The sequence below is a fragment of the Heterocephalus glaber genome, unplaced genomic scaffold, assembly GCF_053883595.1.
Source record: "Heterocephalus glaber isolate CG9 unplaced genomic scaffold, H.glaber_assembly_v1.0 deba00001452, whole genome shotgun sequence".
In the NCBI taxonomy this organism is placed as follows: domain Eukaryota; kingdom Metazoa; phylum Chordata; class Mammalia; order Rodentia; family Bathyergidae; genus Heterocephalus; species Heterocephalus glaber.
In genome coordinates this window covers 19,808,701-19,821,637 of record NW_028258302.1, presented here as the reverse complement: position 1 = coordinate 19,821,637, position 12,937 = coordinate 19,808,701, and the positions used below count along the sequence as shown (strand labels likewise).

Sequence of the window (12,937 nt, the reverse complement as noted above, 5' to 3'; positions counted from 1 at the left end):
CTTTTCTCTCTATGGTGCCCACTGCCCTTGGCATAAAGACCTGGCCCTCTGGCCTCATCTTCCTGCTGTTCCTGACACCTGGATACTCTGCCCTCTACGATTCCCAATTCCCACATGCAGCTCCCTCCCCCAAGGACACTCTTCCCCACACTGCCCCTCAGGCCTGCCCTGCACAGTGACAGCCGCTCCTTACCCTACAGTCTACCTACCTTGGGCTTCTGGGGCGGGGACTCTGCTCCACTCAACCCCCACTGCCCTTGCCATTCGGTTACCGATCCCTTGCTGCCACCTGGTGGCCACACAAGGGAAGTTCTTGGGATACACTGCCCAAGAGAAAGGAAAGGGAGGCATCATTAATCGACCACCTACTATGCACCAGAGGCCATGTGCTAGGAGTTTGTATGCACCAGTTTATGGGACCCGCATAAACCCCAAAAAGGGCCCTATTTCTTCTATTTTACAGAAGTGGAAACAGGATCAGAGAAGCTAAATTTCTCACCACCACCCAGCTAAGGAGATGGTACCAGGACTTCAAGGCCTGCCCGTCTCAGAAGCCATGCTCTCCAGGCTGTGCAGAAGGGGACAGAGAGGAAGGAAGGGGAGTGCCCAGGGAGGAAGCCATGGCCAGTAGTCACAAGCCCTGTGCCTTGACCTTGAAAGCATCCCTAAGCCCAGAGCAGCTGTGACGGGGGCAGACTTGTGTCTCCACTTGTGTCACTGGTCTGTCTGTTTACGGTCAGTCCAGGTAGCACACACACAAAGCCAGCCCAACTCCAGATACAATAGCGATAAATAGAATTTATTTTGTACAACTGTTACTGACATACACATGGCCACAGGGCTTCCAAAGTGGGGCTGGGGCCGGAAGGCTGGCCTTTGGCGTGGCACCTAAAAAGTGTGAGAGACACACACAAGGACATGGACTCACAGCAGCTGTGCCTGGCTGTCCCTCCATGGCGTGGGGGCCAGCAGAGACCCCTCAGCCTGGAGTGCCCAGGAGTAGGGGATGGCAGGGGTCAAGCTGGGCGCTGACTGAAGAGCTGGGTGGGTTCCCTTCCCCCGGAAAGGGTCACTGGTCTGTCATGTGTAGGCAGTGGAAGGGCATCGGCAAATCTGTGGTAGAGCTCGGGGGTCCAGGTGGGCACAGCCAACTCCCAGGCCATTAGCCCACCTGGGTTTTCGGGAACCTCAAGAAACAGGGTGGTGTGACGGGAAGTCCCAGGGCCAGGTGCGTAGAATCACGGCCTCCAGCAACCTCTGAAATAATCTTGTCCATGTGTGGCAAAGACAACCAAGGAAGGAGTGACTTGACAGCCCCACACAGAACCAGATCAGAAGTCAGGACTCCCAGGCCAGTGTCTCACCCAGCCCCACCCCCTACTCATCCTGGCACCTCCGAAGTCAGCTCCACACTGAGCTCTCAGCCTCCCTCCCCCACCTTGCTCCCCTGATCGAGAGGGGAGGTGGCGAAGGCCCAGGGTGGGGCAAGCCAGGCCTGCAGTCCTGCTTTGGCTGACTGCTCCCTGCCTGAGGCCAGAGCCCCAGCCTGGGCCGCTGGGAACATGCCAGCAGCTTCCCAGCCCCAGGTCTGGGTGGCTCCGCCCTGCGGAGGCAGCCCAGATGGATGGGCCAAGGGGAAAGGGGAAGCCGGGGAAGCTGGGCTGGGGTTGGCCTTGGGGTCAGAGGTCCTGGCTGCCTGGACGTGACACAGCCTCTTCACCTTGTGCTTCTGCAGCTTCACCTGCAGGGGAAGGTGGGTAGACACCATGAAGCACAGGCTGCAGCTGGGGTCCCCCGGGTCCAGGTGCCTCCATCCCCTACTGAGCAGTCACCAAGCTCCCTCCAGGCTGTGTCACACCCCCCAACAGCTCTTAGGCAGAGGTGAGGCAGTGTTCATCCACCCCATTGCACAGGTGAGGAGCCTGAGGTGAGGGGCAGGACTGGCCCAAGTCCCCACCACTGAGAGGCAGAAGGCTAGCTCTCACCCAGGGTCACCTCTCCCTGAACTGTCCCCACTGTGCACACCAGCACAGGGCCCCAGGCTGACCTGCTCAATTCCACTTCCCAGGTGACCGGCTAACAGCCCTGTGAGGACAGGCGGCGCCACGAGGCAGGTGGCAGGGCAGAAGAGACACAGGGAAGCACGAGTCACGGTGGTGCCCAGGCTGTCCTGGCCGAGGGAATCCCCGGGCCCCTGGGTCCCTTGATGCCCTCTCAACAGCCAGTCTCCCCAGTGGGGCATCTCCCAGACCCCAGGCGGCTACTCATACCAGCTGGGGAGTGTGTGGCTCAGACGCTTCCAGCTGGATCTTGATCTCGGGACACGCAGGGTCCCCCACCTTGCCGGCGTCTGGGTGGGGTGACCGGGAGAGGCCTGGGGAGGGGGGTAGGAGGGAGCCACCTCACTGGCCACCGAGAGGCACCAGGGAGACGGCATGGATGGGCAGTTGGAACAGGTGCTCCCCAGGCCCATCTGGTCCCTGCTTAGGGACCTGCACCCTAATGCACCTCCCCGGCAGCCCCTCTGAGACTTCCAGAAGCCACCAGCCCTCCAATCTACCCCAGAGCACTATCCCCCACTGTCCCCCATGGCGGCGGTGGCCACAGCCTGTGCCTGCCACTGGACATGAGACCTGGTCCCTGCACTCGGCCCCACCCCCTACCCAAGGACACCCCACCCTCTGCAGGGGGCCACCCCTTACCTGGGGAGCTGCCACCACTGGTGGTGCTGACACTGTCCTCCAGCCACGTGCTGTAGAGGAAGGAGTCCCGCTTTTGGGGCGTCCCTGACGACGACACGCTCTCCTGGGGAGGTGGGGAGGTTAGCCCTGTTCACTGCCCCTGAGGTCTGCCACACATCTGGGGATGCCCTCCCAGGCCAGGCCCTGCCACAGGGAGCCTGAAGTCTAGGAGGCCAGCCAGGCAGATTCCCATCCAGAAGCCCTGCATGCAGGGTCATGGTCTGCCCTGTTCCCTGCAGCACCTGCAGTGAGCTGGGCAAGAAGCAGGCGCCCACCGAAGGTTTGCTGAGTGAAAAATGACCAAGGCCACTGAGGGCAAAGTCCAGGGGTCTGTGAGAGTGTAAAGCAGGGTCATTAACTCTCCTGGACTAGACATCAAGGACAGCTTTCAGAAGGCAGAGGGAAACCTGGCAGAAGAACAGGGAGGTCAGCCAGGCAGAGGGGAGTGGGGTGGTGGGAAGAGCGTGCCAGGGGGTCTTCACAGGCCGAGACCGAGCTCTGCACAGCACTGCAGCGCCTTGGGGGGGGGGGTGCTCAGAGCAGGGGTGTCAGTCTGCACCACTCCTTTGACCTGGGTCTCCTCCTCACATCTTAGCCACAGCCAGGCTTGTACTTCTGCCCAGAGTATTTCCAGGGACTCAAGAGCCCAGCTCTAGGGCACTGTGGTACACCCGGACCCTTGGGTGTCTCACCAGGCCTGTGTCCTCCCCGTCCACGCCCTCCGTCTCCTCCACCACACTGGCGAAACTGCTGGCACTGGACGAGGAGCGGGAAAAGTCCTTCAGCACCTCTGTTCTCTGGGCTGCTGTCTCCACTCTGCCACAGATGGCGCCCCATTAGCCAGTGTCCACCTGCAGTGGCCCCGACCAGGCCCTGCTCCCTCACTCCCTGCCCAGGAGGCCCAGCCTGTGGCCACCGGGCACCTTCACAGCCTCAGCATGGCTCCTCGGGCCTCTGCCCTCTGGACCCCACTGTCCTTCCCCGTACGTGGCTCTGACCAGCCCCTCCCCTGCTTAACACTCTCTCATGGCTCCTGCCGCCGCCAGATAAAGTCCAGCCACCCTAGTTTAGTGTTTACTACCCAGCACTGTGCTAAGCACTCACCTGAGTGATCTCAGGGCTGTCATTCTACAACCCATCTTACAGAGGAGAGGACATCAAGGCACGAGAGGGTGGGCACACAGCCCAGGGTCACTCGGCCATAGGTGGGAAAACAGACAGCCCCACGGCCTACTTCCTTAACCCCTCACAATTCCACTTTCTACTCACGACTGTGTCTCCTGCCTGGAGTCTCGCTCCTCGTCTCAGATCCCGAAAAGCAAATCTTTCAAAAATCCATCACTCTAGATCCTGTATACCCTGTCCCTGTCACCTACCGTTTCCTGCCTCTTGGTCCACCTGACGCTCCAGCCCATGTTGAGTCCTCTCTGTCCCCCAGAGCCCAGCCCAGAGAGGGGCTCAAGCAACCTGGGCCGAGGGAGGCCTCCGCTCCTCCTTGTCTCTGGGCTATGCCCGTGCCCTCTCTGCACAGCACATTCAGCCTCTGGTGGGAGGGAGCCCTGCTCTCCTCCTAATTCAAGTCTCCCACAGGGGCGAGTACAGTGGCGATGCCTGTAACCCCAGCTACTTGAGAGGAAGAGGCAGGAGCATCAAGAGTTTGAGGCAGCCTGGGCAACTTAGTGAGATGGTATCTCAAAGTAAAAATGGGCTGGAGTTGCAGCTGAGTGGTACCATGCATGAGCCCCTGGCTCAATTCCCAGCACTGTAAAACCAAATCTCCCAAAACCTCCTTGTCTCCCTTAGCATAAAATTCAAAGCTCCCATGCAGCTTCCAAGGTGCCAAGCCCCCCCACCATTCCCTTCTCTGACCTCATTCCTGCACCACCCAGCGCAGCTTCTGCCAGGCCCAATCCCTTGCTTTCTTGGCTCCACTGCATGTTCCCCTTCTTTGCATCCTCAGGGCTTTGTACTTGCTGGACTCCTTACCTGGAACCCTCTTCTCTCTGTCAGGCCAGTCCTGGCAGGGCTCTCAGTTCAAATGTTACCATCCCTGAAGACGCACCCATAATATGACTGCCCCTGGTCACACTTCAGCACAGCCCACTGCTCTATTTCCCTCTTATCCCTAAAATCTGGAAATGAGTATTGGCTATGGTACACCAACCTCACAACCTGTGGGAGGGGGGCCCTGCATGTGCACAGCTCACCACCACATGCCAGACTTGGCAGGAGAGTGTCAGAAGAGGACCTGAGAGGATGCCCAGCCTCCTCGATGCCCTCCTGAGGCAGTGCCAAGGTTCCTGGGCAGCTGGGCCCAGGGGACAGGAAGCATGAGCCCACCACTCCCAAACCCTGGCTCTTCGAGCCACAAGCCCAACCTGTTCTTGGCTGTGGGCATCTCTGGGGAGCTCTGAGTGGAAGAGTTCTCTGACTTGGGCTCCTGCGAGACGTGCCCACTGTCTGGAGTCTTCTGGCCAGCCGGAGGACTCTCCCTGCAGGGCACACGGGGGCAGCAAGGGGATTCAGCACAGGGGCCTGGCATCAGGGTAGAATGAGGCCCAGGCAATGAGGGAAGTCACAGACACCTCCTATCCTCAGGGGCCAGCCTGCTGCTGTCCCCAGGGCTCCCTAGCCAGGCTGGCCAATGAGTGTGCAGACAGTAAAGGAGCTACAGGGGCAGGACCCGGACACTTCTCTGGTCCTATGTGTGAGGGGGCATGATGGTTCCGTGAGACAGGTAAGGATGCTGGGGCTCAGATGGGAAGGGACCTGCTCTGGGACACCCAGCTAGGACATAGCAATGCCAAGACTAAAACTCAGGATTTATAGCATTCTGGAATCTGGTGGCAGTGAGGACAGTGCCAGCTCCTTTCTTGGGGTGTTCTTAATGCCTCTGATCCCTGTGTCACATGCATGGAACCAAACTGTCACAGAAGCCACATGCTGTTTTCTTTCTTTCCTTTTTTGGGGGGGTGGGGATCGAACTCAGGACCACACACTGTTTTCTTATCCCAGTGTTCCACATTGGGATAACAAAACTCAGAGGAGTACGACTTGCCCACAGTCACACAGTCCATGTCCAGGAGCTACTCTCTGCCACAGTAGCCAATGCATGCACTCACAGGCTCCGGCCTACCCCATGGCCTGCCCAAAGCCAGCACTTACTCCTACCCTAGTGGCCAAGGACACGGGATGGCCAGACAGGCCAAGGCTCAAATCCCAGCTCTGCCCCTTGTGGGCTGTGTGACCTGGGCAAAGCCCCTGTCACTTAGACCTACAGCTGTAAGGGTGAGCCGAGAGGGAGCCGTGTGACAGGAAGGGGACAGCCTGCTCTGCTGTGACACTGATGGGGCACAGAGAAGGGCTGGGGGAGCAGGCATCCCTCCCATACCTCACCCACCTCTTCTCCTGCACCTCCTGGATGTTCTCGATGCCGATGGCGCTGCTGCGGCGGGAGCCAAATGGGCCTGACTTCTTCCTTGTGGGACTCTTCCCAGGGACAATCAGGGACTGCGGGAGAAGCCCCAGTTTAGCACTCAGCTGCCCTGGGAGCCCGGTGCCCCCCACAGCTCCCACCCCGAAGCAGCAGTGACAAGCAAGAAAGGAGCAGAGGTGTGCATGTGGGCAGCAGGGAGAGGGCCCCACGGAGCCACCCTGGACCTCTGGACAGGAGAAGGGCAGGAGCCTGGGGGTGGGGTGGCCACTGCAGGATGGAAGGGGACGAGGCCAGGTCCTCAGAATGGCCACCACGCCCGCCCCCTGGGCCCCACAGGACTCGAAGCCTCAGGGCAGTGAGAGTGAGGTCCCACCCCCAGCCCCCGCCCACACCCCCTCACCAGCCCTGCCCTTCTCAGAACCTCCACACTGTCTGGGGAAGCAGCAGCTGAAAGGTTTCCCCATTTCCACACACACCATGGTGGATGCCCCCGGCAGGCAGCAGGCCCCAAGAAGGCATGGAGGGGCAGGACCTTCAAGCCAGTTCATGGTGGGGAGAGGGTCGGGGCAGAGGGAGGGATGGTGCTTCATGCTGAACCAGCGATATTGGGGGACGTGCAGCTGGGCAGAGGGTCTTTGGGTTCTGGATCCTGGTAGGGACCAGGGAGGGTCAGAAGCCAATGGCAAGGGCCACTGGCTCTGGCCCAGGTGCCAGGCCCCAAAGCAGGTGCAGAGAGGTGCTGGCACTCTGTCCTGCATGCCCTTGGGGCTGTCCTGGGACAAGGGGGCCACGTCCCCAATATGGCCTCCGTCCTGAGAGCGAGTGGAGAACAGCGCGTGCAGCAGCCTCCAGAGCCGGTGGCCCTGTGGATGACAACCTCTTCCACGGTTCCTATGCCTATGGCACTGCCCCGGCGTCCGAATCTACTTGCACTTTTCCCAGGAATAAGCAATGACTGGCAAGCAGCAGAGGGCAGGAACAGAGAGAGAGGGGAAGGGAGGGAGGGGGCGGAGAGCGAGCACAGTAAGAAGGAAAGGCAGGAAGAAACAAAAAGGGGGCAAAATGGGAGAGACAGGGCAGGGAAGGGAGAAGTGAAGCATGTGGACAGACAGAGCAGAGAGGTCAAAGAGTGACAGGTAATTATGCAGAGACAGGGACACATTCGAGAGTGAGAGGGGACATGGAGATGGACAGATGAGGACAGAAATGGGTCCAGAGAGTGAGGGTTACAGATAGAGACGGAAAGAAGGGAAAGCCAGGACAGGAAGAGTGGAAAGGGGCAGGTATAGGTAGGTGGGAGGAGGAAAGAAGAAAAGGTACAAGAAGGCAGAGTGAACAGGAGGAGCAGGAGGCAAGGGAGGGAAGAGAGGAGTAGAAGGAGGTGACATGAAGAAAGGGAGAGTTGTGCAAAAAGAAAAACAGAAATGGGTCTGGTTACTGCCATGGTGGGTGCTGCTGGCCTGGTCCTGTCCCCGGGGCCCCTCTGCGGCCACCCACAGGAGGCTGGACCACTCGTGGGGAGGAAGGGCACGGCTGGGGGCAGGTCGGGCCAGCTCCTCAGATGACAGTGGGCTTAGTGACTGCTGGACAGCAGAGGCCTCGCCTTGCTTCCCTAGCCACACCAGACCATAGGGCAGGCTGAGGGTAGGGGTGTAGGTGCCTCCTGCCACATGACACAGCCTCACAGCACTGAGTACAGGGCTTGGCATGCAGTAGACAGTCAATAAGTAAAGGAGGGAGAAAGGGTGGGAGGATGGATAGATGGATGGATGGATGGATGGATACATGGATAGGTGGATGGACTGGCAGGTGGATGGGTAGGTGGATGGGTAGATGGGGGGGTAAGTGGGTGGATGAATGGATAGGTGAGTGGACGGCTGGCTGACTGGCTGGCTGGGTAGATGAATGGGTGGGTGGAGAGATGGGCAGGTAGGTGGATGGTGGATGGGTAGGGTAGATGGATAGAAGGCTCGGTAGCCGACTGGCTGAGTGGGGAGCATAGCAGTGGATGCAGTGTCCAGGGTGGCCACGAGGTGGTGCCAAGCAGCTGTCCATGATGCAGGCCTGTTTGCCCTGCACACCCAGCACTCCTGCTGTGGGAGGGGTAGACTCCCATAGGGCCTGGCAGACAGTCAGTAGTCACACAAGAAGGGCTCATTCAGGAGATGCCCACACAGAAGCCTGGTTCCTGGCACATGATAGTAGCCACAGTCACAAAGGCCTTGGCTGCTACAGACACACAGTAGAAGGCCACAGAGGAAATCCCCACACAGCAGCATACTTCCTGACACACAGTAGGTGTTCACTGATGTCCAGGGCTTAGCACAGATCATGTATTCACACAGCAGCCCAGATCCTGACACACAGGAGGTGCTCATACAGCAGCCTAGGCCTGGGCACATAGTTGGTGCTTATGGAGTTGAAGCTCACACAACAATCCATTTCCTAACACAGTAAGTACTCACACATCAGCCCAGGGGGAGGCACACAGTAGGTGCTCACAGGAACTCAGGGCCAGGCACACAGTAGGTGCTTACAAAATGCATATGCACACAGTAGCCCAGGTCCTGAAACAGTGGGTGCCCACAGCCTGACACACAGTAGGTGCCCCCAGAAACCCAAGGCTTGACAGTAGGTACCACACAGCAGCCAGGTTCCCAGCACACAAGAGACATTAGGTATTTATTGAGGAATGGGACACAGAGGCTGCCCCTGAGCTGACCTGAAGAGTGACATCTGACTGAATAAAGGGCCAGGAAGAGGAGGAACTGGGGAAGGGCTCTCAGTACCCAGGGTCCTGGCCAGGACACCTAACTCCGCATGGACAGTAGCAGCTAGACCAAGTCCAGAGCCCAGGGAGGGCATGTGGACAGCAGGGCAATGGAGAGAGGTGGGGCCAGATCTCAAGAGCCAAGGAGCACTGAGGGCCCCAGGGAGGGGCAGGGGAGAGTGAGGGACACTCACTATTCCAGCTGCCTTGGCTAGGTCAGGGTTGTTGGGTGTGAAGCTCCCACTGTGGCTGGTGGACACCGTGCTGGGCTTCTTGTTGCTTAGCCCCATGGCGTCCATGGACTGGCTGCGACTCCGGATGACCCGCTGTGAGGGTGAAAGTGGGGGTGGAGGAGGCATGGCAAGTCCCCACCTTGGGGCATTCCAGGAGCCCAGGCAACTGGTCCCTCCCACCAATGCTACTCTGGGTGACTCTTGGCAGACCCATCCCTTTATGAGGTCTCAGTTTCCCTATGTGCCACACAAGAAGCAGGTACACAGAATGCCTAAGGGTAGTTTGAGCCTTGCTCTGCCCCAAACTTGCTGGGTAGCCTGGTGCAAGACACTTTGCCTCCTTGAGCCTTGGAGCCACACAGGCTGCTGTATGCTGAGCCTCTGCCTCAGGTGTCTGTTGTGAGGACTACAGAAGAGCCTGAGCCATGATCATGTGTGTATACTGAGCCCTCCAAAATCTCAGTTTCTTTCTTTTTAGGGACTCCACGCTCCCTTTCCTTCTTTTCTCTCTCCGCCACCTTCCCTTTCCTTCTTTCGCTTTCTATATCTTCCTACTTCCTTGACTTTTTCACACTGATCTACATATATGGCATGCTTACTGTGGGGTGAGGTACTTCACATTCTCTCTGCCTTTCAATCCACCCTGCAAGGTAGGGGCTGTCATCATACCCATTTTACAAGAGATGAAACTGAGGCAGAAGTGAGCTTAGAGCCCAGATGCCAAATCCTAGGTCCTGAACTATGAACTCTGCTGCCTCTGAGAAATTCTTCAACCTAACCTGGGTCTCCTGTCTGGCACCTACTAGATGTGACACCATTGGAGCCCTCCTCAAAGAACACATTTCAAGTTCGATCCCTGGTACCAAAAAAAATTCACTTCAGGTCTGTGTTCACCTCTCACTACTCCCTGTCTGCAGTGGCTTCTTTTGTGCAGTTGGGCTGACGCCCTTGTATGAGCCCCCAAGCCTCCTTCACAGCTGCCCTGAGACTCAGGCGGCCCGGCTGGGCACCTGGAGGATCAGCAGTCCTCCTCCTCTGGGTGGACAAGGCAGGAGCAGAGAGGCCAGGACCTGGGGCTGCAGCCTGGCTGAGTACAGGCCCTGCCAAGGGGAAGAGGTGCCCATCTCTGCCTCTCACTTTGGATGACTGTTGCTGAAGAGAAGGAGCCAGGTTTTGCATTTTGCTTTTTAACTTACATCCCACTAATCTAACTGCTTTACAGATAGCTCAACAATCATATGAGGTGGGGCAGGGATTTAGCTCAGTGGTTCCTGCGACTGCCGTGCCAGCGCAAGGTGCCGAGTTCGATCCCCGGTACCAAAAAAAAAAAAAAGTAGGAGAACAAATATATGAGGTAAGTGGCCATTACCCCATTACCCTACTCAATAGGTAAAGGAAGGGGCTCAGAGCACGCCAAACTTGTAGGTGTTAGAGATGGGATCTGAACCCAGGAAGTCTGTGCTCTTAGCACTAAGCTAAGCCAGGGATAACCAAGGCAGCTCACACAGGCCAGGTCACTCTCCAAGGGACGCTCAGTCCTCTGGGACCTCTATTTCTTTCCCTCACTTCTCTGCCAGGTGAGCTGGCAGCCATAGCCCACGACACCAGCAGCACCTCGCTGCCACCCAGAAGACTCTAACCTTATGAATTCCCAGGTGGACTTTGCCCCAGCTTGGCCCCACCTCCATCATTAACTCCTCCCCAAACCAGAGCCCACTTTAATCTCTCGGCCTCAAACTACCACGGCAGACCACATCCCCACATCTACGCTCCCAAGGGGGATCTCACCTGTACCACAGCTCCTTAGTAAGACCCTGAGCACACCTCCCACCCTGGGCCATGCCCACTCCAGACTCCACCCAACCAGTTCACCTCTGGCCATGCCCATACCTTGTCTATTAGCCTGGCCCTAGCTCCACTAGAGCCAGTCCCTGGGCCCCTTCCTGCCCAGGAAACCGGGGGACCCTTCACCTTGAAAGACTCAAAGAAGCCGCCTCCACCACCTCCATTTTCCATCTTGTCCTCGTCACCACCCAGGCCCATCATGGACTGGCTGTGGATGTGGAGTTCCTCATACAGCGTCTCCAGAAGGGCAGCGCGAGTCCGCTCCTGCGGGCGGGCCATCAGGAGAGACCCCGGTGATCCACCCCTCATCCCTCAGCTCACATCATGGTCCCCTCCTGAGTTGAGGGCCACTTCCTCTCAGTCAGTGGGAAGTGGAAAGGGCCTAGCCCCCTGGCTTCACTCTAGCTGCTCCACAGGTCAAGCAGCCCCTAGGGCTCTTCACAAAGATCCTGCTTCCTGTCCCCAGGCCCCAGCTTCCTCCACGCACACCATCAGCCTGCCCACCTCCCAGCCCTCTGGGCTCTGTCCTCCTGCTTCCTCTCACTTGATCCAAGCCTGCTCTCCTCCAGAATTTGCACACCAACACCCCCTCACCCCAGTTAGCCCAAGGCCAAAGTCTGAACAAGCCTTTTCCCTTTAGGGTAGGAAGGAAATTCTAAACTAGAAGGGGAAGACAGCCCCAGCGGCGCATCCTCACCTCCAGCTTGGCAAACTTCTCTGCCTTGTAGCAAGCATATTCAGCATTGATCAGCTTTGTCAGCAAAAATTCCTGGAACTCAGGCCCCTGGGAACCCCCGTGCAGAGAAGATGAGAAAGGGGAGTCAGGAATAAGAAGCAAGGGCCTGAGCTGCTATGGGTCAGGACTGAAGCTCCTGAGCTATGTCCCCCTGGAGTCTGGGGAGGCCTCTCTGGGGCTCAGCTCTCAGCCCTGGCACCTGTGAGGGACTCTGTGCCCTTTATGGCTACCACCCTTCAGAAGAGCAAACCCCACAGATGTTAGGGTTGGGGTGATCTATTGCCTTGTCCTGGGGTAGCAGAACATGCTATGCAGTGTGGTTTCTAAGAGGTGACAAAGACTTGTGCCCCTCTCCCCAGACATTTTAGAGGAAAGAAGACTGTCAAAAAGACAGCAGAGGGCCAGGGATTTAGCTCAGTGGTTTCGCCGCCTGCTACACAAGTGCAAGGACCAGAGTTCGATCACCGGTACAAAAAAAAAAAAAAAAAAAAACGACAGCAGAAATAAAAGGCCACTGTCTGCTATGAGAAATGCAGTTTATTATTCTGTGGCCTTCTGTTTTAAAAAGTTTTTATCAAGGGCCAGGGATTTAGCTCAGTGGTTACACTGCCTGCCTTGAAAGTGCAAGGACCTGAGTTTGATCCCCAGTACAAAAAAAGAAAAAAAAAGTTTTTATCAAAATGAAGAGAAAAGCCAGGCCACAGCTGCTTAGGGCTTCAGAACCTCATGAGACGGAATGTGTGCCTCACCCCAGACCCCTACCATTTAGTCCTGCCCTGCCAGGCCAGGGCTGGGGGCAACCTCTCACCTTTCTGAACACAGCAGGGTCGGGCAGTGGGGGCCCAAAGAAGGGCACATCATCTCTCGCAGTGACCGAGACCTGGAAAGGAGAATAGCTGTCCCTGTGGAGTCTGGGGGCTACTCATTCCCACATCAGCCAGGAAGCCCTAATTTGCCTCCTGTCCTACCATGCTGTCGGGAGGCTCTGTGACTGCTGGGTAGATAAATCCTTTTTACCAAACTTCCAGCTCCTCCACCTTTGCCCTGTATTTGAAAGGTGGGGGCCAGGTGGGGGAGACTTCAGGATCATCAGGATGGTGCAGGTAGAGGAGGTTAAAGGAGCTAGAGAAAGGACACCAGATGCAGAAGTGGAGGAGAGTAACCATCCTCTTTGAG

The 12,937-nt window shown here is 57.6% G+C and overlaps 1 protein-coding gene across 33 annotated transcripts in view; it reads right to left on the bottom strand.

The window, feature by feature from the left end:
* Window positions 1-778: 778 nt before the first annotated feature.
* Rap1gap (RAP1 GTPase activating protein) overlaps window positions 779-12,937 on the bottom strand; it is a 61,400-nt gene continuing 49,241 nt past the window's right edge. For 9 of the 33 annotated variants that reach the window (XM_021263012.2, XM_021263011.2, XM_087215641.1 and 6 more), the window contains 11 exons: window positions 12,570-12,641; window positions 11,723-11,809; window positions 11,152-11,289; window positions 9,142-9,273; window positions 7,055-7,132; window positions 6,142-6,251; window positions 5,120-5,233; window positions 3,434-3,557; window positions 2,703-2,805; window positions 2,271-2,374; window positions 779-1,741 (listed from right to left, as the gene is read on the bottom strand). In XM_021263012.2, the coding sequence (XP_021118671.1) occupies window positions 1,421-1,741; window positions 2,271-2,374; window positions 2,703-2,805; window positions 3,434-3,557; window positions 5,120-5,233; window positions 6,142-6,251; window positions 7,055-7,132; window positions 9,142-9,273; window positions 11,152-11,289; window positions 11,723-11,809; window positions 12,570-12,641 (1,383 nt within the window). In that variant the 3' untranslated portion in view covers window positions 779-1,420. Of the gene's footprint in view, window positions 1,742-2,047; window positions 2,086-2,270; window positions 2,406-2,702; window positions 2,806-3,433; window positions 3,558-5,119; window positions 5,234-6,141; window positions 6,252-7,054; window positions 7,133-9,141; window positions 9,274-11,151; window positions 11,290-11,722; window positions 11,810-12,569; window positions 12,642-12,937 lie in introns of all 33 variants that reach the window. The other 24 variants (XM_087215645.1, XM_087215648.1, XM_087215646.1 and 21 more) reach the window with 11 other exon arrangements.